The 24,887-nt window shown below is 39.8% G+C and overlaps 1 protein-coding gene across 1 annotated transcript in view; it reads right to left on the bottom strand.

The window, feature by feature from the left end:
• Positions 1–10,650: 10,650 nt before the first annotated feature.
• IPO5 (importin 5) overlaps positions 10,651–24,887 on the bottom strand; it is a 34,911-nt gene continuing 20,674 nt past the window's right edge. The window contains exons 13-25 of the mRNA XM_008685009.2: positions 24,338–24,556; positions 23,162–23,245; positions 21,680–21,812; positions 21,469–21,590; positions 19,199–19,295; positions 17,881–18,053; positions 16,772–16,883; positions 16,630–16,685; positions 15,252–15,374; positions 14,163–14,382; positions 13,140–13,368; positions 11,411–11,552; positions 10,651–10,796 (exon numbers count right to left, since the gene is read on the bottom strand). Of these exons, the coding sequence (XP_008683231.1) occupies positions 10,710–10,796; positions 11,411–11,552; positions 13,140–13,368; positions 14,163–14,382; positions 15,252–15,374; positions 16,630–16,685; positions 16,772–16,883; positions 17,881–18,053; positions 19,199–19,295; positions 21,469–21,590; positions 21,680–21,812; positions 23,162–23,245; positions 24,338–24,556 (1,797 nt within the window). The 3' untranslated portion in view covers positions 10,651–10,709. The remainder of the gene's footprint in view (positions 10,797–11,410; positions 11,553–13,139; positions 13,369–14,162; positions 14,383–15,251; positions 15,375–16,629; positions 16,686–16,771; positions 16,884–17,880; positions 18,054–19,198; positions 19,296–21,468; positions 21,591–21,679; positions 21,813–23,161; positions 23,246–24,337; positions 24,557–24,887) is intronic.

Below are 24,887 nucleotides of genomic sequence, written 5' to 3'. Positions count from 1 at the left end.
TCTTGGTTACGAAAACTATATATTAAGTCTTAACATCAGGTAGAGTATTTCCTCCCACTTAATTCTTCTTTTTCAAAGTGGTGTTGGCTATCCTAGTTTCTTCGTCATTCCATATAAATTTTAGACTTGGATTGTCTATATCTGCCAAAAAAATCTCGCTGAGATTTTTATAGGAATTATGTTGAATCTATAGATCATGTTGGGACCAATTGATATCTTTCCTATAGTGAGTCTTCCAATTCATTAGCACTTAATACCTCTCCATTTATTTAGATCTTCTTTTTATTTCGACCACATGTTGTGATTTTCAGCATACAGATCCTTTTCTGTTTTGTGCTGCAAAGGACCCTGTTAAGAGGGTGAAAGATAAGCTCTTGGTCAGGAGAAGTATTTGCAAATCACATGTCTCACAAAGACCTTACACCTGCGATATATAAAGAGCTCTCAAAACTTGACAGTAAAAGAAACCAGACAAATTAACAATCCAATTGTAAAATAGGCAAATGATATAAATGGATGTTTCACCAAACAGGGGTATGAATGGCAAATAAGCACATGAAAAAAGATGTTCAACGTCATTAGCCACGTCATAGTTTAGTACACACAAGCTTTGATCATGCACAGACATTAATAAACTGAGCATTCATGTTGACGGCTTAGTGTGGGAGAATTAGATGCATTCATATTGGCCACTGATGACAGAGGACAGAATTGAACAAATCCAGTGCAATGACAAAATGGTGTGTTTTTACCACATAGAAAGGCTATTGTTTTCTCCAGAGGCATATGCCAAATTTATAACAATGTAAAAAGTATTCACCATATGGTACATATATTCCTTTTCAAAAATGTGTTAAGTACATAGAGCTAGCTTAGCCCATATTTTAGGGTAGCAGATGCTAGTTTTCATATTTTCTAATATTTATCCTCAATGATCCCCTTAATCCTACTATGCTATTATTTTGATCAGAAAACTCTCATGGTTTCTCCAACTTCTTACTTGTTTAACCATATTGTACCAGGCCACAATTTTGATGGGAATGGACAAAACCTGTGATCGAAACATTGCTTTAAAGGGCACCTGGGTGGCTCAGTCCATTAAGCATCTGCCTTTGGGTCAGGTCATGGTCCTAGGGTCCTGGGATCAAGCCCGCGTCGGCTCCCTGCTCAGCGGGGGAGTCTGCACTCTCTCTCCCTCTGCCCCTCCCCCATGGCTCATGCTGTCTCTCTCTCTCACAAATAAAATCTTAAAAAAACAAAAAACCACATTGCTTTAAAGAATGATGCTAGTACCTTTTCCAAATTGCCCCACTTAATAAAGTGTATGTGAATTCAAATAGCAATGAATTATTTGCCATATATTTATTGAAGTTCAAATAATTAGGTGGCATTTATCAGGCACCGACTATATGGAGAAGGTTTTTAAGAAATCCTCCAATGTGGAAAATTTTCAAAATAATTTTACATAAGTAGCAGCTCAGGCTTCAAGCTTTACCAAGTTTATGTTGTTAATCAGATTACTTGTCCCAACAGTGGAGGAGAATCAGAAATGATGATACAATCCAAACACACTGACAGTTAACTCAGGAGAGGACTAGTCCACTTGAGAATTATCTGCTATCCTTTTTTTCCCAAGGGCTCTAATTATTCACAATAGCTTGTATTTCTTGCCTATTTATGCTCTGAAAGTTGGCCATGGAAGGATGAAAGTAGAATTCTGACCAGCAACAGGAAATGGCAGCCGTCTCGTTCACCTGATGACTGAAGAGAAGACGAGAAGGCCTCGTGTTGAGGTATTTCTGATAGAAATGGTATATTCTTTTTCTTTCAAAGATTTTATTCATTTATTTTAGAGAGAGAGAGTGAGAGAGCACAAGGAGGGGGGAGGGGCAGAGGCAGAGGGAGAAGCAGGCTCCCCGCTGAGCAGGGAGCCAGACTTGGGGCTTCATCCCAACGACCCCGGGATCATGACCTGAGCCAACGGCAGATGCTGAACAGACTAAGCCCCCCAGGTGCCCCGAGAATTGGTAATTTCTTTAGAAACAGCTTCAATATAGGTTAGTATTTCTTCCCCAAAATGATGCAGCTCAGAAAGTCATTGTTCTTTAACTCTCGAAGTCATGATGCTCCTCTGCTGCCCCCTCAAGGTTCTCAGATTTTTCTCTAGAAAAACAGATTTTAAATAATCAGAAACGCCACCCAAAATAGAATATAAAAATCACCTGTAAGCTGCTCATAATGCAAAGTGATAGTCTCAATTATTAAAAAACAGGAATATTATCTTCCACACACTTATTTCTTGGGGTGGCTATTTACTTCCTACTAGCTTCATTCAGGATGATGAATCTTTAAGATAATTAAAAGATTTTTTTGCATACATTTTAAGGTAAAAGAGCAAAGCTTCTTTCTGGATATCCAATATGCTTAAGTTTTAGGATACCCACAGTATAAATGAGTCACAAATTCCACCTTGATTATTGCTTCACTGTGTCTGCCATCAATCTACCAACTCCGTTTTTGTCCTGAGATAAAAGAATTTTCCAGAATTGTTACTAGGCATGAAGGGCCTGGGGGCGGGCGGGGGGGGGGCCGGGGTGCAGGTAGGGCCCACTGTACACCTATGACTTCCCAGCCCTCTGCACTCCTGACCTCACTTAGCTCTCACTGCAGCCCTGACAAGTAGGTATTTATTTCCCCATTTCCCAGTAAGCAAACTTGGCATCCACAAGCCAAGTACATTTTCCAAATCCCCCCACTTAATAAGCAGTGTATGTGCAATTCAAATGCCTTTCAAGTCCCCACTCTTTCCCACAGGGCACGCTAGTCCTTCAAGAAAACACGTGTTCGTTCACTCTCACTTAGGCTCCTGCTTTCCATTCGCCCCTCTATTCAAGCAGTTCATGGAGCACCTGCTCTTCGTGGGCCCCGAAGATAAGAGCTGAAATCCCTCGGGTTTGGAAGGCAGAGCTAATGCGCGGACCCCCAGGCGCAGATGCTGCACAACGTAAATGCACTTCACGCCACTCGACTGCACCCTTGAAAAGGGCTAAGACGGTAACTTGTACGTTACGTGTATTTACAACAATTTAAAAAATTCAATCAGAAAAAATGAGACACAGGGGCGCCTGGGTAGCGCAGTTGTTGGGCGTCTGCCTTCGGCTCAGGGCGTGATCCTGGTGTTCCGGGATCGAGTCCCACATCGGGCTCCTCCGCTGGGAGCCTGCTTCTTCCTCTCCCACTCCCCCTGCTGTGTTCCCTCTCTCGCTGGCTGTCTCTCTGTCACATAAATAAATAAAATCTTAAAAAGAAGAAAAAAAAGAAAAAATGAGACACAGAGCAAATAAATCGGTTATGTAGAGATGTTGGAAGGCTGGAAGAGGAAGGGGATACTTAAATATCAGTACATACAGAAGTTAGCCATGATGCCTGGGGCAGAGGCAAGCAAGATATTACTGCTCTAGGAAGCAGGTACCCCACGAGGCCCAGCCAGAACCAGAGCTCGGAGGGGCTGCGGCCTGACTGCTGAATCTGGGGCGGGAAGGCCTGGGTGCGGCTGACGCTGGGAAGACCTTCAGAAGCTGGAGTGTGGAGTGGTAACTCTCCTGCTGCACAGGGCCACTGGGGGGAGGGGGGGGCTGGAAACGGGGGGCTGCCCCTTCTCCTCCCCCTGCCACATCTCTCACTAGGGCCTCCCCTCCGTAGGATCCAGAGGCCAGCTGGCAAGGGAGTCCTGCAAATGCACTGGGCAAAGTCCCAGCCCCAGTGTGGGAGAGCAGAGCAAGGTAAGCTTGGAGCCAAGAAATAGTACGTGAGTAACCAGCACAACTGGTGAATTTGCAGCCTGGATGTTTTATTACGTAATAGGGTAGTCATGGGAAGTTTCCCGACAGTGAGGATACTGTGGTATTCAGGGACAAGTCATCCTTAGGAGATGCGTGCTAAAATATTAAGGAATGAGGGGTTAGGATTCTGTAACTTTTGCTAAAGAAAAGATTGTTCGTGACACTTGCTAAGGAAGGCAAGGCAGACTATATTCATTACCATAGGGGTAGGGTCCAGTGTAATGGGGCTCTGCAAGGTGAGAGACCAGGGTCAGCTGTCACCCCAACAAGGACAAGTGGGGATTTCTAGCCCAGGGGCAGGGTGGGGCTCAGTACACGGGCAACTGGGAAGAGGTGCCATCAGGCGTACTGGGGTTCTGGCTGAACTGACCCAGCAGGACCCTTGCTGCCTCACCAGGGGGATGGTGGGGCACGGGGAACCCAAACGGACATGGGGGGCGCCCCCTGACAGCACGATTCTCGCCACATTGGACGAGGCAGGAAGGACCATGGAAGTCTGACAGTCGAGGCCCACATGAGGAGCTCAGAGGAGCCTGATGAGAGCTTGGTCAAGGAGTCATTCTTCGTCTCCCTCAAGGGATTCTGGAGGTAACTGTTCAAGGTGGCGAATCTGGGGAAAGGATACATGGGAGTCCTTGGTGCTATTTCATACACTTACCTATGAATTTGAAATTGTTTTTGAAATGAAAAATAACCCCCCAAACCTGTACAGTTCTTTGGGTTTTGGTTCATGCCTCCAAGCGTCTTGTTGGCTGAGCCATACTCTTGCCTGAGCTTTGTTCATCTAACCCGACAGAATACGCAGAGCACCGCATTTCTCGTCACTAAGAGCACAACTAGTTGATCCTGTAGGACTGCACTGTGAGCCTTGGTCAAGAAAATCTATCTCAAAGACTAGAATTCAGTCATGAGTACCGTCTGCATGGTTTTTGCTGTACCCTCACAGCAACTGTGCCTCTATTTACATTATAATTTAAAAAATCAACTCACTGGGGCACGTGGGTGGCTCCTGCGGTTAAGGGTCTGCCTTCGGTTTGGGTCATGATCTCAGGATTCCTGCTCAGTGGGGTGTCTGCTTCTCTCTCTCCCTCTGCCTCTGCCCCAGCTTGTGCTTTCTCTGTCGTTCACTCTCTCTCAAATAAAATCTTAAAAAAAAAAAAAAATCACTTTTTTTTAAAGCACTTTAAAATTTTAAATCGTTACCCCAAATGAAAAACTGGTATCATTTGCTATAAATAGCAGGCAACCACAAAAATAAACACATTAAAAACAGAACTCTGATATTAACTTTTTAAAAATAAAATGAAATGCTAGTAAAGATAATTGTTTTATGAAAATGCATACTTGAAAATATGCTCCCTAATGACAGTGAGACTTTCTAAGCTGATTTAGTAATAAAAGGATATTTAGCCTGACGCCACTTAAAGATTAAACGAGGTTGTAAATCAATGTGATGATCTAGTTTTAACAATTTGATGATAACCAGTACTGAGCATATCAATTTAAAAGGCAAAGGATGTTTAACCTCCACCTTTAATAGAGCTGGCTCTTGATAATTCCTAGCCAAAATGATGTAACTTTTATTCCCAAAAGCCATTTGAATATTTATCACCCTGGAAGGATACATACGAATAGATCATTTTCCTTCTGCGGAAGATGTTTAGAAAGATCATTTTCAGACCATTTAGCATGTTAGAACTTTAGTATAAATTTATTGCAGGAACACAGACCTTGAGCAGGCCAATTTCAAAGATTTCTTTCATAGCAGAAGCATTTAGAGACAAAAAAATTAGGTTAGAAGGTTAATCACGGTTGGCTATTAAAAACAAACAAACCAACCCAAATGTCTGGTTAGAGTTCTGACTGGGTTAACTAGGTAGGTGGGTAGTTTCTCAGAACAGTTTTATTTTTTTAGAAATACATTAATTTTTTTTTTAAATCTCTACAGCCAGTGTGGGACTTGAACTCAACCCTGAGATGAAGAGTTGCATGCTGTATCACAGAGACAGCCCGTCACCCTCTTAGAACAGTTTTCAACCCAAATCCTGTCCATCAGAAAGTCACAGAGGCTTCTCATCAGGAATGCTAATTTCCTTCCAGAAGGAGGTTATGCATTGCACAAAGCAAAAATCCTCTGTTGGGACCAAGTCTATGAATTTTTCTTTCACAAGGAAAGCTGAGAGGGACTAGCCGAGGCACTAGAGTGAAGAGACTTTTCCCTGAATGTTTTATAAATCTTGAATTTTGAACCAGGTACAGGTGGCCTTTGTGTAAAAAGTTAATTAAAAAAAAATTAAGACTTGGCAGAATTTCAGCCTCTTCTGAAAATACCCATATACGAACTGAGGAAGAGAGCATTCCTTATCCATTGCCATCTGTTTCAGAAAATATGTCAAGGATCTTTTCATAAATAATTAAAATATTTCCAGCAAAATGTTCAGATGAGTTCCGGAGCAGAAAGCTCAGATTATCAGGAAGTTTTGCATCTTGGTTGGTCTGGGAATGTTTGACTGACTGGGGACTGGTCCCTGGGGCCTGGGTGGGGCTGTCACAGTAAGGCCACTATCCTGAACCCCCTGAGCACTTTGGTTACATCATTCCCCTGAACCGTCCCCAGCACTCCCCGCCACACACAAATCAGAGGAAGCCTTTGGAGTGCTTAAGAGAAACTACTTGGAAATGTCATCTATTCTAGTTAGCTCAGACAAAGGCCAGGATGGGACATTTGCAAAGAAAACAGGCCCAGGCAAGAAACAAATGGTCTAGTACAACAAAGTGGGTGGGGATGAAGGGAAACAACCCCTTACCTGCAGGTCTTAGCAGTTTTCAAAACAGCAGGAAGCCTGTGGGGCCGGGGCTCCCTTCCAGGAGGGAAGGGAGTTGGGGCTGCTGGGGACTTGGGAAGGCAGGGCTGTCAGGAACTGTGGACAGGAGTCAAATGGCAGGGTGGAACCAGGCCCCACTGGCTGGCCCCCAGCCTTGCAGGCCTCTGGGAAGGACTTCTGGGAACTGGCCTCTGCACTGGTTAGGCAAACAGCTTTGGGGAGAGTGGGATCCCTGAAGGCCGGTGTGGGGTCTCGCACTCACGGTCTCTGGTGACAGACCTTGAGGCTTCCATCTCAGGAGGGGAGCAAGGGACAATCTCCAATGCGAGTCAGAAAGGCCCCTTAGTATCTCCAAATGCAATCTTCGTTGAGCCTCAGAATCCTTCCTGTTGCTACTCAGGAGTCCCTTCTCTTCAAAGAAACGGTTATAATTTCAATCCATTGTCATGGCTCCAACATTAGTGTCACTATTTTATATTCTCTTTATTAATTTTAAGAAAAATTTTGACAGAGGGTGTTCAAGCAGAGGCAGCAACAGAGGGAGAGGGAGAAGACTCCCCACTGAGCACGGAGCCTGATGGATGTGGGGCTGGATCCCAGGACCCAGGGATCATGACCTGAGCTGAAGGCAGATGCTCAACTGACTGAGCCACCCAGACAACAGCTACAATGTGAGCTTCTGGTCTTACGGCCTATTGATCATTTATAGTAGTGTTAAACTTTTCTCTTGAGACCCAATTCAAGAACACTAAAAATTTATATTGTTTTTCTTAAAATATCTTTTCTGACCCTTTAATAATAAACTTGAAATATTCTAAGATTTTTACAAAAATTTTATTCAAGGGAGAACGCATGAGAGCATGAGCAGGGGGGAGGGTCAGAGGTAGAACAGGGAGTCTCCTCCCTTCTCCCTCTGCCTGCTGCTCCCCCTGCTCGTGCTCTCACTGGCACTCTAATCAAATCTTTAAAGAAAATTTTTTGGTGCCATTTTGCATAAAAACCATTCACACTGCACTGCTTTTGGATTTTTTATAAAGTAACAATTGAGCTATAGTTTATCTTCAGTGTTATATTCAAATAAATAGAAGTAATATGTAGAACAAGGTCAAATATCATCTAGTTAAGAACTGTTAGGATTACAGGGCTGTGTAAAAGAAGGAGGGGCAGTCTAGTCCAGGATGGTCTTACAGTTACCCCTGCCTGTGCTTCGGAAGTTGAAATGTTGGAAATAAAAATCCAAGCCTACCCCTTGCAGGTAATTCACTCTCTTCTTAAACAGTGGTACTTAATAACGTTTGGAACGAAGGAAATGAAAGATGGCAGGTTTTGGCCATCACTCCTTTGAGGCAAAGAGGGATAAGAGGAGCAAAGTGATTTCTATGGAACAAGATGAGAGCCAAAAAATTGTTTGATATGATATTCATAGGCAGAATGAAGCCATACTAAGTAAAACATTTAGCTAGCCCCTTCATCTTTCAAACTGCTTAAAAATTCCAAATAGGAAATCATTCAAGATTAGATCATAAACTATAATGCTCCCACCACTACAAATATGCATTTCCCTTATTATGAGACCCGGCGCATCGAGAATGTTTATTTGCTTATTATGTATTTAGTGATGGTTCTGTTAGTCAAACTACAACTCCAGAGTCATGATAAAGTTGCCTTCCCATTACAGAAGTGTCAAATTAGCTTTAAGACAATTTACTTTTCTTTAAATTTACAGCATTAAAAAAATACTCCAAATGAGTTCTGCTACAAATTTCTAACACTTGTGCATGCAACTTAATCCTTTTGTTACAAAATACCCAGAAACTGTAAGAGCCACACACATTATTTCCTCCCAGAAATAGCTTGAATTCATAAATATATCATTACTGGCTGACACACAAGGCCACTAGGCAACTAAATTTGGTACAAAAGGAAAAAAAACAGGAATTTTCATCTTGTGTAGGCAAAATGAGGTATTAAAAATGTTTCTCCAGATAATTCCAAAGAATTGTCAGTTCATGAACATACATATTACAATTAGCTCGGAGTCCTGGATTTCAGGATCATGTCACATTAACAGCCTTTGATACCAACCTTCCCTGATGAATTCCATTCAATTTCAATGACATGTCTGTTTCTCTACGTCTATCCAGAAAAATGGATTTGCATCCCTTTACTTCCTTCAGGGATCTTACCGACTCTTCACTCATCCATCTTATGACTTTCCCATTAATGTTTAAACCAGAGTTACGAGAGTCATACCTGGAAGTGCTTTGAACAGAGCTCCGCAGACACTAGATCCTCCACAGACATGCAGCCATCCTCAGACCACACGTCCATCTCAACTTAGGCACATGTGCCACATTTTTAACATGTTTTCTTTCAAGTGTAGTAATAATTTAAAAACAAAAGCAAATCTGCGACTGGCATCAGTACATGAACTGGCTTTTCAAACTCTATTCTACGTGAGAAAGCACAAAGGAGTGGTCTTGAGACGTTTTACTCCAACAGGAACACAGGCTATAAAGGAGCTCTAAACATTGCTCCCCACACATTACAAAACAGTTGCGCAAGTGCCCACTGAAAGCAATGCCTGTGCTGGGTAAGGCATTCAATGCTGTTCTGCCAGATACTGAAGCTTCGGGGCTAATAATGTTGTGCTGAGAACTGAAAATATATTTGAAGGGTATTTGCTACCAAGTGAACCGTGTTAAGATAATTCATTCTTTCTAATCCATTTCAGATTTAATTTTAATAAAGTAATGCAAATCACTTAAAGAAAAAAATCTTTAATTTTAAATTCTGATCTATGCATAAAATTCATTTTTTTATCACGGTTAAATTTAGTACAAACTATAAAAATGTTAACACTGAAGTTTCAACAGAAATCTATTAAGATCCCTTAGAAAAATTATGTAAAGAAACAACAGCAAGTCATTTACTGGTATGAGGTTAACACACAGAGAAAAAAAATTCACACATTTTACTGAATTTACCAGTAAATAATTTTAGGCATAATATTTATCATAAAATTAAAAGTTTGAAAGTTGTGTGTGGCTTCGTATCAATTACAATTTGCTGTGGAAATACTAAGCCAAATCTTTTTTTTATTTACCAGAACAATCCTAATTTAAAAAAACTACTGGTTGAAATTTGCAAACCTTAAAAGGATACCAATTGTGAAGGAATAGGTATATAACTTAAAGTGGAAGATGGTAAAAACTAGATGCTTTAAAAGTTCAAACTGCACAAGGAAAATATTAGGGCAAAAGAAAACATTCAAAGCCATAGTTACTATTCTAAAAAAATATTAGCTTATTCTTATATTAAAAACATTAAATGAATCAAAGCCAGACAGTACTGAATTTTTACACAAACTTCTTTTGTATTTCAATGTTGTTTATTGAGGAGTGAATGAGAGACTACTGCCAGACATGCCAACGACACTTCACATTCAAGGGCTGGAAGCTGAAAAGCTTTCCAAATTGAGTCACTGCATAAGCCTTTTGGGAAAAAACCGAAAGTGACATCAAATATGATATCTTCATGCTTGTTTTTGTCTTCAGCTTTTTTTTTTCTTTTTTCAATTTTTAGATCTACTAGTTTGTTGGGTAGAAGGCTTCTTTCTACCCTACAAAAAGACTCACACTCCAATTAATAAAATCAATACTAGGTGTATAGCAAATTGTTTTAACACACATCTACGCTGAATAACTGATCTTAAAGCTGTTTTGTCTTAAATTTCCTTATGTCTAATGAGAAAACTTAATTTCACTTCCCTTTCACCTTCACGTGGGTGGCTTATACCAATAGAAAAATACTCTTCAGTGCTACTGTAGGGCTTACGGGGAACCTCTTCAGTGGTACCAGAGAATCCTTTCAAACACCACTCTGAAACCCAGTGCTTCTCTTCCCGCTGTTGTGGCTTTGCAGATGGCCTACACAACACAACTCTACCGTTCTCTTTTGCTCAAAAACAAAACAAAGAAACCTAAACAAAAGGGTAAACGTTTATTTGGAGTTAGTTTTCTGGTGGTGCTATTAAGGCCCTTCAAGCAGAGTTGAGGAGCTCCTGTATGGCTGCCTGCTGCTCGGGACTGAGCTGTGCTATGCACTCGGTCCACAGTCCTCCAGAAGTCTAGGAAAAAACAGTTTCATAGATTCAGACTCAGTGAAACAGTAATTTGGAAGTATTTTACTAATCATCATTAGGTAGACTCTAATAACACCAAATGCCTTCTTTTGAGGTAGACTAGTTTCATGAGTATCATTACAAAAGCAAGAAATCTGTTCATATCTTTAAAGTTCATTTACACTAAGTTTTCTTCATTCAGTCTGACCTGATAAAGCTGTCCCGGGTAGAGGACACACTCAAGTAAACAACACGTAAGAATTCAGGCAGCACAAATCATTTAAAAAAACTTTGGTGGCTGACAGCTTACTTACTATTAAAATCTCATCTTTTTTTTCTTCAGACAATGCAAAAAACCCCAAAACTACATGAGTATGTGCTAAGCACCAACTGGAAGGCTCAAAATGTCTCAAGTTTAGGACAAATGTTTTAGCACTAATTAAAAAATGAGAACATATTAACAGATTATATAATAAGTAATCTGAGGCTTGGAGACAAAATATAAAAATGAAATTGGGTATCTATTTCTTTCTTCTGATGGAAAAAAAGAAAAAACAAAAACAAAACACCTCCCCAAAAACTATTTTATTTCCTTCCCCAATTTAAGCAAAACAGCTTACCTGGACTTGACGAACTACATTAGCCAGACGTTTGGCACAAGGATCTTCATGTTTAATTGCCTCATGCATTTCTCCTTCTGCAATTATACTGAATATTTTGGGCAGATTGGTATTGTTTGGGCCAAGAACGATGGGGTGATTACTGACCAAAAAGAAGAAAGCCATTATAAATGAGAATTATAAGAAGAAATCACTCAAGCACTCACACTTTCCTACATCTTTCCTCCAACACGGAATTTTGTTACAGGGTCTTTATAAGATAATTATGCATTCACTAAAATCAAATTCAGTGGGAGGAAAACCAGCTAATTTTATTTATTAGCTCTTCAGTGTCTTCCTATGTAAATTAGCAAAAATACTTGGCTCATCTCTCAGGTTTGTTTTAAGGGCCAAGGAACAGAATGTTCTAAGTGCTTTATAATTTGTGACTTATTTAAAGAAAAAAAAAAAAGAGCTACTACTAAGAATAAGAGTTTAACACTAATTTTATTTTTTTAAGGCAAAATGGTTTCCAAATAAATTTGAAGTTCAAAAGGCTTTCAGGGCCTTTCAAGAGTAAGATGGGAAAGAACTTTAGGCAAGTTTAATGGAAAGAAACATAATAGTGAATTTAACTAGAATTCTAGTCTTTCCTTAAGAGACTTTCAGTATAGTCATTTCCAAAGGAGATGATCAAATGTCCTGATGGAGAAGGGTGGCTTCAGAGGCAGAAGCAGATAAGGAGTGTACAGTCTCCAGGATGGCTATCACATCCCTTAATGATAGTTCTCCGTGGGAACACTCAAACACAACATCTGTGTGAACCTGAACTTAAACAGGCATGAAGGAATACACCTACTGATCTATTTCTACAAACTCCAGGAAAGGAGTGGTTGTAGGCCTTAGAGTTATTCATGAATAAAAGCAGTAATTAATAGCAACAAAGCCTAGATCTGATTAATATTTAGAACTTGGACTCAGAAAAACAGACACCAAAGAACATGCCTTGGATGTGATAGCTTCTATAGCTTCCAGGTTGTTGCAATTCTTAGATATACTCATGGACACAAAATAGCATTAATAATGCCCAGAGCCCAGGGCCAGATCTTGATTACCTGTCTGGAATATTTTCCTTATACCACTGATTCTTGAATCCAAAGAAAACCACCAGAATTTTAGAGGGTCAAATAATGGCACTACCAACATTCAATCTCATTCTACTGAGAAGTGATGTATGTCAATTACACCTCAGTAAAGCTGAAATTTAAAAAAAAACCTAAAGCGGGGCACCTGGTGCTGTCTGCCTCTGGCTCAGGTTATGATCCCAGGGTTCTGGGATAGAGTCCCACATCTGGCTCCTTGCTCAGAGGGGAGCCTGCTTCTCCCTCTCTCTCTGCCTGCTGCTCCCCCTGTTGTGCTCTCTGTCAAATAAGTAAATAAAAATCTAAAAAGAAAAAAAAAAAGAAAAACCTAAAGCCAAGTAAACAAAAAAGATAAATGGCGTGGGTGACAATATTAAAAGGGAACCTTCTTAAAACATTATGTTCTACAATGCCTCAACTGCTGAATTTAATTCCATAAAGAGTAAGTCAAAATTAGATCTAATTGCAAGGCAGTGTTAACTGTGATATGGTTTAACATGATTTATAAAGACAATGTTATTAGAAACCTATACATCTGAGGGCTGTGCACAGGAAACACTGTTTTGCATAAAGAGAAGAAAATAAGGTCTATTTGTCCTTTTTCTTACCTTTCAATCAAGTCACACAGATAATTAAAAGTCTGAACAGCTTCTTCTTTATCTTCATGTAGTGGAAGCCAAGACAACCAGTGTGGCAGGACTTCTTCAACGTTCACACAGTCAGGCTTGAACTTCATAATTTTCCCTACTGCTGAGATGCAGTTCTCTGTAGCATTGACATTTTCTTTGGTCTTAGAATCGGCTGACTGAATGACTCTTACCAGCAGTGGAAGTGCTTCTAAAATAGGCAATTGCAAGGAGGTCAGTTAAAACCTCACATTTTCATGCCAATATTTCTTTTTTATCTTTGGCCTAGTTACCGATTACAGTGAAGAATTAGGTGTAAGGCTTATGTTGTCGTATTGGCTGCAGAACCAGACCTAGTAAGGAAAGGCAGGCTGCCCCAACGTGGCCAAGAGCACAAGCACTCCCTCTACTGACCGAGACCCCAGGAGGTCGGAAGCCTCCTGATTTATACTCCCAACCGCCTCAGGGTATTTCAGTTTTGAAAAACCTGCAGCTGTATTCCCAGGCTAACCCTACAGGGACCCCAGTATGTTTGAAAAATCCTATGCTAGGGGCACCTGGGTGGCTCAGTCACTTAAGTGTCTGACTTCAGCTCAGATCATGATCTCAGGGCCCCGGGATTGAGCCCCCACATCAGGCTCTGAGCTCAGCGGGGAATCTGCCTCTCCCTCGCCTTAAGCCCCTCCCCCTGCTCATGTACGCTCTCACTCTCTCAAGTAGAGTCTCAAAACATAAAAAGTCCCCTGCTGCAGCTAGGATATAACCCCCAAACCCGAAATCAACTGTACTCTGGAGGATGGGGTGGGAGGCTCAGATTCCACTGAGACTTCATTTCCATTTCTAGGAGAATAAAGAGGTCAATTTGTATGCGCTATAGGTGAGATGTTTGAGAAAGGGAAGGAGAATACAGCAAAAATAGCTATATGATGTTTGGGAGTTTGGGGGCATGGAAAAGAGAACAAGGAAGCGATAAAAGGAATGCCTGGAACCAAACAAACGGAGTACCTGTACAAAAAGGACGATAGTTATCTCCACCATACTGTGCCATGACTCCCAAGCCATATGCAGCTGCTTGCCTGACTTCTGGGCTGTTGTCACATACATATTGGAGCATTGGCCTTAAGAAATATTCTGCATATTTAAATGAGGCTGGACTACAGTGTTCTATGACATCATCAAAGATGCACAATCCCCATTGTCTGTCTGGCCACGGTCTATGTGGACACTATAAAAGAGAAAATCTTTTAAGCTTCAAATACTGGAGTACATAAAGACTGTAAAAAAAAAAAAAAAATTCACTACAGACTATCAGCTTACATGGGTATTCCTGATACAGGCAATGAAAAACAACACAGTAGTAATCACTTCTTGTGAATGACAATCCTCAACTTACAACAGAGATTGAATGAAAGACAAGTTTAAAATTAAGACTTTGTATGATTTTCTGATATTATCACGTACCAGGAAGAACCAGCAGCAGCAGCAACATAAGTACATTTGCCTCATAAAAAACATAACGATCTTTAAAAAACAACAAGAAAAGCTGTGAACAGGTTTTAACGTTATATATCCACTCAACAGGTTAAGTCGCATGTGCCTAAACTTTTTAAAAAATGTGCTGCACTACTAAATACAATGCAAAATTAAAAGCCAAAGCAGGACAAACTTCTATTGATTGCTTTTCATGTGTATTTTAAAAACTGAAAAAATAAGGCCATCGTCCACAATATATGATTGCTGGTTGTACATACAAGGATTTTAACTGAATCCTCTAGGGTCCACCAAAAAAAGTAATCATTTTGTTAATTTAGCAGGGCACACATAACCTCAAATAATGAAAAGTCATTTGTAGGTCTCTGGAATGCACTGTAATTTCACTGAACTACGGAAAACCTAATTAGCAAACCTTAAGCATATATTAAATGAGAAAATATCAAGGGCAATGCAATAAACTTGATAAAATTAAAGATGGACTCTGGAAGCTCTTTGTGATTTCTAAGATCCATTTTAATCTGAAAGTATGTTTTCAAGTACTGCACTGAAAACATTCCAGGCAACTACCTAAAATAACTGTCAAAGAGAGGCAACACTTACAATTAGGTTGACAATTAACGGAAGCAGCTGTTCAAACCATGGTAACACCTTTTCCTTGTAGCTACTGAATATTGAGTGTAAAATGTCTGACACTTTCGTCAGAATATAAACATCATTATCATCCTAAAAACAAAAACAAAAAACACACACAACACCCATATGAATTAAAAAGTATCTCCACTATGACAAACAGTTATATTTATTTAAAAAATCTAAGAAATATAAAAAATTAAATTTCTCATTATATTCTTAAGGGCACAGTAAGAATCCGGAGACTGTGGTTACCTCGATGATTGGGGGTGGGGTCTCCTATCTGCCTACAGAAAGATAAAGGTGTGAGCAAGTACTGTACTTATTCCAAAGACTTTTCTTCAAACGTACTTAAATTTCGAAGTTCTGAAACAGAAGTCTTTTTAATTTAGTACTATTTTTTTGTTTTCTGCAAGAATGTTTCTCAGCTTGGAGCAGACTGGTGGATACGTGGGGTCAGTTACTCACAATCTGTGTCTGTCAGCATGTGAGCACCCTGCACAGAAAGGGGCTGACCTGGGTCCACCAGGATGGCTACATGCCACACTCTGGCCCTGAACACAGAGTGGAAACAGATTTCATGGCATCAAGTGATTCGATGAGGAGAGAACAGAGTAACAAAGCAGAGAAGACTTACATCAACCACTCTGTGTATTATTTATAAGGAAATCTGTATTATTCTGTGGTCCGGGAAAAAAACAGCCGATGTTACAAAAAGATCTGGCCTTAAGCCCCGGAATGCCAACAGTGTGTGCCATTAAAACAGTCATTCAATGCCTGAATTTGAGTTCCCTTATTTTTAAAATGCTGAAAGCACCAAATAAAAAGTTGTTCAGAGGAGTATGTAAAAGGAACACTAGGTGAACTTACAAGCACTGTTATGTGTGAGGTATTTCAACAAGAACTCTCACATAGCATCCAAACCACAAATCAGCTAATTTCAATTACTTATTCTCTAAATTAGTAAATGCAGCACATGTCAGATTCTTCCGCTAAAAATTACTGATAATTACCATCAGAATGACAAGTCAGATGAATTAGAAACTTAAGCATTTAAAAATCTTCCAGATGCATATGGACTAGGAGAAACAAACTGAGGGCCTCAGAGGGGAGGGGGATGGGGTAATGGGATAGACCGGTGATGGGTTGTAAGGAAGGCACGTATTGCATGGTGCACTGGGTGTTATACGCAACTAATGAATCATCGAACTTTACATCGGAAACCGGGGATGTACTGTATGGTGACTAACATAATATAATAAAAAATCATTAAAAAAAATAATAAAAAAATAAAAATCTTTCAGATGCAAATGATCACATAAATGAAGTTCTGAAGGGAATAATTTACCTCATCTTGTAGTGACTCTTCCACCTGCTCATCATAGTCTTCATCTTGTCTTTTAACTAAAACACACCCAAATAAATGTCTTTTTAAATGTCGCTAAAATGGTCAAGGATTACATTCAGAAATAAAAGCGTGAAAAACTTACCTTGCCGCAATTCTTGATTTTTAAAATGTTCTTCGAGTTTAGCTTTCAAAATTCCTCCCAATTCTTCAAAATGTTCATTATTAAGGCATCCATCTCCCATGACTTCAATGCACTACCAAGAAATTGAGGAAAGAAAACAAGCCACGGGATTTAAGGGTTTTAGAGTCTAAAGTTAAATTCCATTAAGAATCACATGGAAGCATGAGGAAAAATTCACTAAGCCGGTACCCTGGATGACTAATGACTGAGTAGATAACGCTTGGGTGGGTGGGGGTGTGTGTGTGTGTGTTACAAAGACAGCACTTCAAAGAAAGAATTTAAACAATATTTTTATATGAAACATCCTGAACATGTCTTAAATGCCAGGGATTACTACTAGGTGCTGAGGTCTTAAAGATGGAGCAGAGCACCCAGCTTCCAGGGAGCTCAGTCACCCACACAGACTCCATATAGACCCAGCTGGAGAAAGGGCAAGTGTGTGCTGGCAGGCACTATAGTGGGGGGGGGGGGGGGGGGTTGATATGTGCAAAGGCCCAGCAGCATGCATTCTTTGGAAAAAGAGAAGAAAATTCAAACTGCAGGAGTGTAAATGGGGACAAATAAAGGTGAGGAAGAACTTTTAAAACGAACTGTGGAGCAGGCCATGGAGCTGAACAAGAATATGGGAAGAGGAGTGACAAGTAACAAGCAAGTTCATGCTTGAGAAAAGGAGAATGAACTGAGAGGGAGAAAAGGGAGACTGACTTCTGGAACAGACCAAGGAAGGCTATCTCAGCAGAAAGAAGACATGGGCGATGAGAAAAGCAGAGGGATATAGGAGAGAATAGGACAAACTAGGTGTGGGCTGGAAATGAGCCAAGATTCTGCAGCTGGATTATTAGGTAAATGATGGTGGAAACTAATCAAGACTGGACTATAAGAGCAGCTGCTCTGAAAAAAACAAAACAAAAAGAATGACAACACCAAAACGTTAAACTAAAAAAGAATTAAACATTTCCAGTAAATAAGAAAATCATGTTATAGCACAAAAAGACTGAATTTTATTTATTTAGCAAGACTAATAAATGAACACACAACGTCATACGTATTTTTAAGAGAAAAATACTTACCTTTGCAAAAGAATGCATTATTTCTGAGAGGACATCTGAATCTGGTTCTGTGCCAATGGCCTTGATTAGAGCATCACACATAAAATGCCACATCTGTGTGAGATACTCAGGACCACGAACTCTCGCACATTCCAGGAGAAGAGGCATGGATTCTGCTGCTGCCACTCGAACACGTTTTATTGTTAAGGAAACGTAATCATTATTCTCAGATACATTTAGTGTAATTGCTATCCTCTAAAGATCATTCTATCGCTTTGCTCATGCAAATGTTAAAGTGCTCAAGCGCCAGGCAACCTCTGTTTAGGCCAGACTGCTACCCAGGAGCTTGTGATAAGTAGAACATGTGTACAAAAACAGGCATCTCCCTATCCATATGACTTCTCTCCTGTCTTTTCTGTCACCTACGATACAGCAGCAATGAGTCTCAAATGTGAAAGGATCTGGGATCCTTAGAGCTTATCTTGAGATGTTCCTATACCAAAACTTTAGGCAATGTATGTTTCTAATAAATGCAACCAAAGCTATGATTCTCCTGGGAAAACTAATGAGGATCTCCTCCTGTCAGAGCCTTTTCATTTTTCATTGAAGATCAAGTTGTCCTTCCCTATCTAATATCATTTGTAAAATAAGGTTCTGAGACTTCCTCGTAAGACGACTTCCTTGTCCTCTGGCATCATAGTAAGTTCCTGTTGGGCATCCTTCTGTAAAGGATACTGCAGGAAGAACAACAAAGGGGCTCTGGAGTCAGGCCGATCTTGGTTTGGGTCTGCACTCAAACACTGCTGGGCCATCCTTTTTTAAACATCCATCTGTGAAATTGTGTGTGTGTGTGCGCGTGTGTGTGTAAAGGCATAAAAATGTTTCTATATGTATTAATTACTATTACTATGTTGAAAACATTTAACATGCAGGTTTATCAAGAAATGTTTCTCCCCAATGTAGAACCACAAAAAATTATCAGTGGGTCTCTAACCTATTAAGAAAGGTCTTAGTTTCTTAACATCACCAAAAGATATTTGAGAAAAGCAGCGATTATATACAACTGCAAACATTTGGTAATAAAATATCAATCCTTAAAATCCTTCAGAGGTTCATAAAAAAGCTGTCAACTAGAAGTTAGGTAACATTTTCTTTTTCATGTTTTTGGCACAAGCAAAAACCATGAAACTAAAGCACGTGCAAAAAATGAAGTTTATCTATAGTTAGTGCAAACAGTAATGGTGATGCAGAGGCTTCAGTTAACACAAAGTCTAATATCTGAATAAGCTACAATTTAACTAATTCTAGAAATGTTTTGCATTCAAAAGTTGTAGGATATCATCGTGGAAATAAAATTTCAGTAGAGGGACCATCAGTTTGACAACCTGTTCGGTATATTCCACAAAGCCTTCCTTCAACTCTTTAGCATAGCAAACCTAAAAACAAAATATTGGAAAAGACATCAAGATCCATGTTAGTTTTTAGGTATTAATATTTATTAACAAATAGCAGAACCAAAAGGACCACATAATGCTGTATCCCGACTAGAAATACATTTAAAGCTGCACGCAGGGGGGTGCCTGGGTGGCTCAGTTCGTTAAGCGTCCCATGTATGATTTCGGCTCAGGTCATCATCTCAGGGTTGTGAGATCAGGCCCTGTGTTAAGTTCTATGTTCAGCGTGGAGTTTCCTTGAGAGCCCCTCTGTCCCTCACCCTGTTTGCTCTCTCTCTCTCAAATAAAAAAATTAAAAAATCTTAAGGAAAAAAAAAGCTACATGTAGGACTGTGAAAGGTGTTTGGGAAACACAAATATAAATGTAAAAAGAACTGTAAAATGGGAAAGGGCCATGGCGTGACTGCAGTATACACTGTCGTTTTAATTCTTGTGGATAGGAGAATTTTGCAAAAGTTTCAGCACTCTGAGAAACTTCAAACAAAATATATCAATTAAGGAAAAATATTAAAAAGATAAGGGCATATCACTTATGTTGTAAATCTTCAAAAAGGCTTATGTTACCTTGTATTTAAAAAAAAAAATCATTTTGGGGTGCCTGGGTGGCTCATTCAGTTGAGCTTCCAGCTCTTGGTTTCAGCTCAGGTCATGATCTCAGGATCTTGGGATCTAGCCCCACATCGGGCTCTGTGCTCAGGCAGGGTCGGCTTGAGTATTCTCTCTATCCCTAACCCATTTTCAAATAAATAAATCTTAAAAAAGAAATAATTTAGGCAGTGAAACAGAAAAACAGTGCTGTTTGTTTACTTATTTATTTTCAGAGAGAGAGCACCCGTGAGCAGGGGTTGCGGGGGCGGGGGGGGGGAGTGGAGAGGGAGAGAGAATATCTCAAGCAGGCTCCACGCCCAGTGCAGTCTCTGATGCAGCTCGAGCTCATGACCCCCAGACCATGACCTGAGCTGAAACGAAGAGCTGGGTTCCCAAAAGACCAAGCCACCCAGGTACCCTAAAAAGTGCTGTTTTAAAAATAATTGTTTATTTTCTTCCACTACATTAGAAGATTTGGTAATTTTGTTTAGAGATGTGACATTTATAATTGCTCTCTAGTTGATACCACAAAAATCCAAAATATTTATAAATTATAGACATATTTATAAAATATAATAAGTACTGATGGTAAGTTTAAGAAATTAAGTTTAAATGAATTAGAGAACACAACAGTACTTTATTAATACAAGATAAAATGTAAACAATTAACTTTTATTTAGGCTTACTCATCTGCTAAATTCATAATCCAAAACCATAGTTTTTAAATATTTTTAAAAAAATATATTGTCCTTGTCTATAACACATGCTCATAAAGGGGAAAAAACAACTCAAAGGGAACTTACACACAAAGACCCCATAATACTATAAGAGATAATCATTGCAAACATTTTGATGTCTCTACCATGTTTTTACATATATATACATATATATATATATGTACACATATATATATACACACACACACAAGTGAAACCATACAGTTTTATTTTCAGTATCATCACATCTCTGTTCATTCATTCAAAAAAATATTCCTTGGCCACCTTATCTACTATACACTAAGCACAAAACAGACAAAAGTCTTTCCCCGCACATAGCTTTGTATTAGCTGTCTAATGGTCTAGGGTACATTATTATCTTCCTCGTAACAGGCATTCAAGCTGCTTGGTTTTTTTTGTTGTTGTTGTTAGAGACAGCACTGATAATGAAGTTGACCTACATGATTTATTTATTTTTTTTAAGATTTATTTATTTTAGAAAGAGAGAGAGGGAGAGTAAGGGGAGGGGCAGAGAGAGAGAATCCTCAAGTAGACTCCCTACTTGAGCATAGAGCCCTATGTGGGGCTCGATCCCAGGGCCCTGACATTATGACTTGAGCCCAAATCAAGAGTAGGCTGCTTAGCTGACTGAGCCACCCAGGTGCCTACCTACATGACTTCTTTATCCAGAAGTAGAAATGTTGGGTTAGAAGACTTCTACATCTTAAAGAATATATTCCTGCTCCTTAAAATAGTTTCTTTAGCATCTATGAAAAGAACTCCTCTGAAATGTGTATGTATGAGATATGTGAGGTTGTCAACTGAAGTTTGGTAACAGTGTACACACTCACCAGCATCTGACAAGCAGTAGACTTTTCTTCCAGTCCTGCAGTTTTAATACCAAAACTTTGCTGATCCCCAAGGTTCACAAACTCCCAACCATCATCATCACTCATATTCTCCATGTCTTGGGCTATTAACAGGGAAGAAAACAAATTTATGTTAAAAATAATTACAGAGAAGAATTTCACAACTGCTATGTCTCTTCATGAAGACACCTACTATCTAAAAGGGCTACTTCAGGCTTAATCGAAGCGGTCTTCATTAAAGGCCCCATAACCACTGGAAGGTATTGCTGAAATTCTTTTCCAAGAATTTTGCACATTCTGGCCCATGCTGAGATCATGTAAGAGATCTGGGGGGAAAAATTAAAATTGATTTTAAAACAATGGGCAAAAAGACATCACAAATAAAGCCATTTCCCTATTTCATAGAAACAATGTTTTATTTTATATTCATACCTCTTTAAAAGGTAAGTACATTTTCTAAGGTCATACACTTAAAATATTCAGAAACAACAACAAAATCATTGTGAACCTTTACCCTCGGATACAGATAGCAGGTGAGGCAAGAGAAAGACCAGGACCATGTCTTACTGTTTCTTACTTTCAAGAAGCAATATACAGTTTTTCTCTAATAGCAACTGGACCACATAAATAAAACTACTTAACCATACCAACTCCTAGGCATTAATTTTTTGAAGGTAGGAACCTGTTTCATCTGACTGTATCCCTACTGCCTAGAATTCCATTCATTAAACATTAACATCCAAGAAACAAAACATTCCTTTCTCGTAGCTGTTTTAATTTTCTAAGTGGCTGGGTATGTTCAAGACACCTCTTCTACTACTGTGTTTACGTAGTCTTAATCACCTGCAAATTTCCTACAGAGAAGTCAGTTTTTAATTCATCATCCTGGTAACCCAGAAAGTGATTTTTTTTACTCCCCAATATTATCTACCTCATGTGTGTTCACACAAATACTCCCCACTCCTACTCAAAAACAAAACAAAACCCATTTTAAATTTATGGGAAACAATTATAGCATGGCTGTATAAAGTCAACACGTAATTCAGCAATTATTTATGGAGTGCCTGTTATACGTTAGGCATCGTGAATACTATTAGGATTATGACACACACTTATAATTTACAACACAGTGTCGTAAGGACCCACTATCGAGACTTAAACACCAGATGTGAAATATGAGCAGGGATTAGTCAGGCTGAGTGGGGGGCAGGTCCTAAGTGAAACGAAGCAGAGCATGTTCTAAGACTGTTAAGTTTCTGTATTTCTTTTTTGACAGGGGAAGGAAGTCACGTGGCACTGAGAGGGCTGGGAGACATAGAAATGGAGATGTCTAGTAAGTTGTTGGACAAATGAACTTTGAACTCAGAGAAAGACCTGGAAGTCACAGCATACAAAGGAAAACTGAAGCCACAGTACAGAGGACACTGCTCAGGAGATAAGACGGCCTAGGACAGAAACTTAAGAGCACCAAAAATTGAGCGTCAGAGGAGAGGAGGCAGCTACAGCAGGCTGAGAAAAAGGTGGCAGGAGAAGTGAAGGAAAACCAGTGAAGAATGTCTCTGAAACCAGGGGTTATCTCAAGAAGCCTCTGACTCAATTCCTTTCCCGAGTACAGTACCCCGCACGAGCCACAGCTCCTACACGGACAGAGGCGCACGTGCGCAAGCTGCTTTACCTGAGGGTCGTCATCCTCCATATCACTGAAGTCTGTCTGCGTCTTCAGTAAGAGCTGCATCACATCGGACGCGTCCTGCATGAACTACAAGAAAATATTTGGGAAAAATCAACACCAGTGTTACTTGTGGCTACCAGATCAGAGGGGTGCTTATTGCCACCCAATTTTGTTTCTTATATAGTAACAAAACTTTCCAAAAGAAAATCCATCCTATTTCCCACATAGGTCATGACCCCTCAGACAAAAGTTACACTAAAAAATGTTCACCTATATATTGCACAGACTTAGTGCTCTTTCTAGAAAAAATATATTCTCTACTGAAGGTCAGAGTGAACTGCAATATAAAGGTATTTCTAATGACATCAACTTTGGGTCTATGGTTTATGTATTTCCAGCAGTAAAAAGATAATCCAAATCCAGAAAGAAAATTTTGGATTGCTCCCTAGAACCGTATGATTTTCATTTAACTCTGTGTAGTTCTGGCAATCTTCACTGTGTAAACAGGCAGTGTTTCAAAGACAGTTTGAAAGCCAGATACAGCGAGTATGGGACATAAATTATTGGTTAGGTTCTCAGTATCCCACAGAAAATGATTTATAAGATAAGTTAATACTGATGATGGTTTTGGAGAAACCCACCAGAGAGGTTCTAATGTTGATAGTTCTGAGAATTGAATCCTGAGGGGTCAGTGACGGAGGAACTTCCTTTGGATCAGCTTTGACAACTCTGAGATGCTGGGTGGGGGAAATACACTGGCAAACAGTTCTTGCTAATTATTTTCTGAAGAACAATATGCATATAGGAGTTCTCTCTTAGGACACCTGATGCTTCTGGATTAACAAGCAATCAAGTGGAATGTTTCCAAGTACATGCTGAAATGGGTGAAACTAAACATATGGATCTTGAATTCCACAGGCCTCCCAGGAGATAGACTGTACGTGAGGCAGGAAAAGGGGGAAGTTTCAAGAGCATAACTGAATTAAGAAAAAAAAACCCTTAATATTAACACTGATAAAATTAATTTATATACAAAGTAGGAGTGACAGGACAGTACGATGATGGAAAAAAATCAAGCATCCAGAAAACCATTTATCAGAAGGAAAAGCCCTCTAGTACCCTCAATGCCTCCACAGCCAAACAATATACAGTAAATTCAACCTTTGAAAAATCACTTACTTTTTCCTTCCCAACCGCCAGACCAATGAGGCTGATACACTCGATAGTTTTTCCTCTGAGAAGTCTGAGTTCCTTCTGAACTGCATTCTCGACAATGTGCTTTAGTGATGGCATAAATAAATCATAGTAGGGGACAAATTTTTCCTCTGCAGTATCTGCAACTGATGCGATAGATGTCACAACTTGTTCCAACACTAACTTGGTGCCTTTCTGAATCAACTAGAAGGAAGACACACAAAATAAGTCATGGAAATGAGAAACTGGAAGAAACACCCCCTGTGGGTCCTCAAATGCTTCTCTGCAACAGCAAGCTGAGACCACCCTCCAGCAGCCAGAGCAGAGACCGCAGGTTCCGGAGCAAATGGAAGGATCCCTGTGGAACTACTGAGAGAGGATCTCCTTGCTCCGCTGTTAACAGAGTGCTCCTTTCTCATGTCTGCTTTATCTCAGAGCAGCTCATGCTTGAGCACAAATCTGATTCCTCTTCCAATTTTGTATCGCCAGCTTAATGCCTGTCTTTCCTAGTCCTTTTTCCTCATTTACTCCCACT

This window comes from Ursus maritimus, unplaced genomic scaffold, assembly GCF_017311325.1.
Source record: "Ursus maritimus isolate PB19 unplaced genomic scaffold, ASM1731132v1 scaffold_10, whole genome shotgun sequence".
Lineage (NCBI taxonomy): Eukaryota > Metazoa > Chordata > Mammalia > Carnivora > Ursidae > Ursus > Ursus maritimus.
The sequence above is the reverse complement of the archived record's forward strand: the minus strand, read 5'-3'. Positions and strand labels throughout refer to the sequence as shown.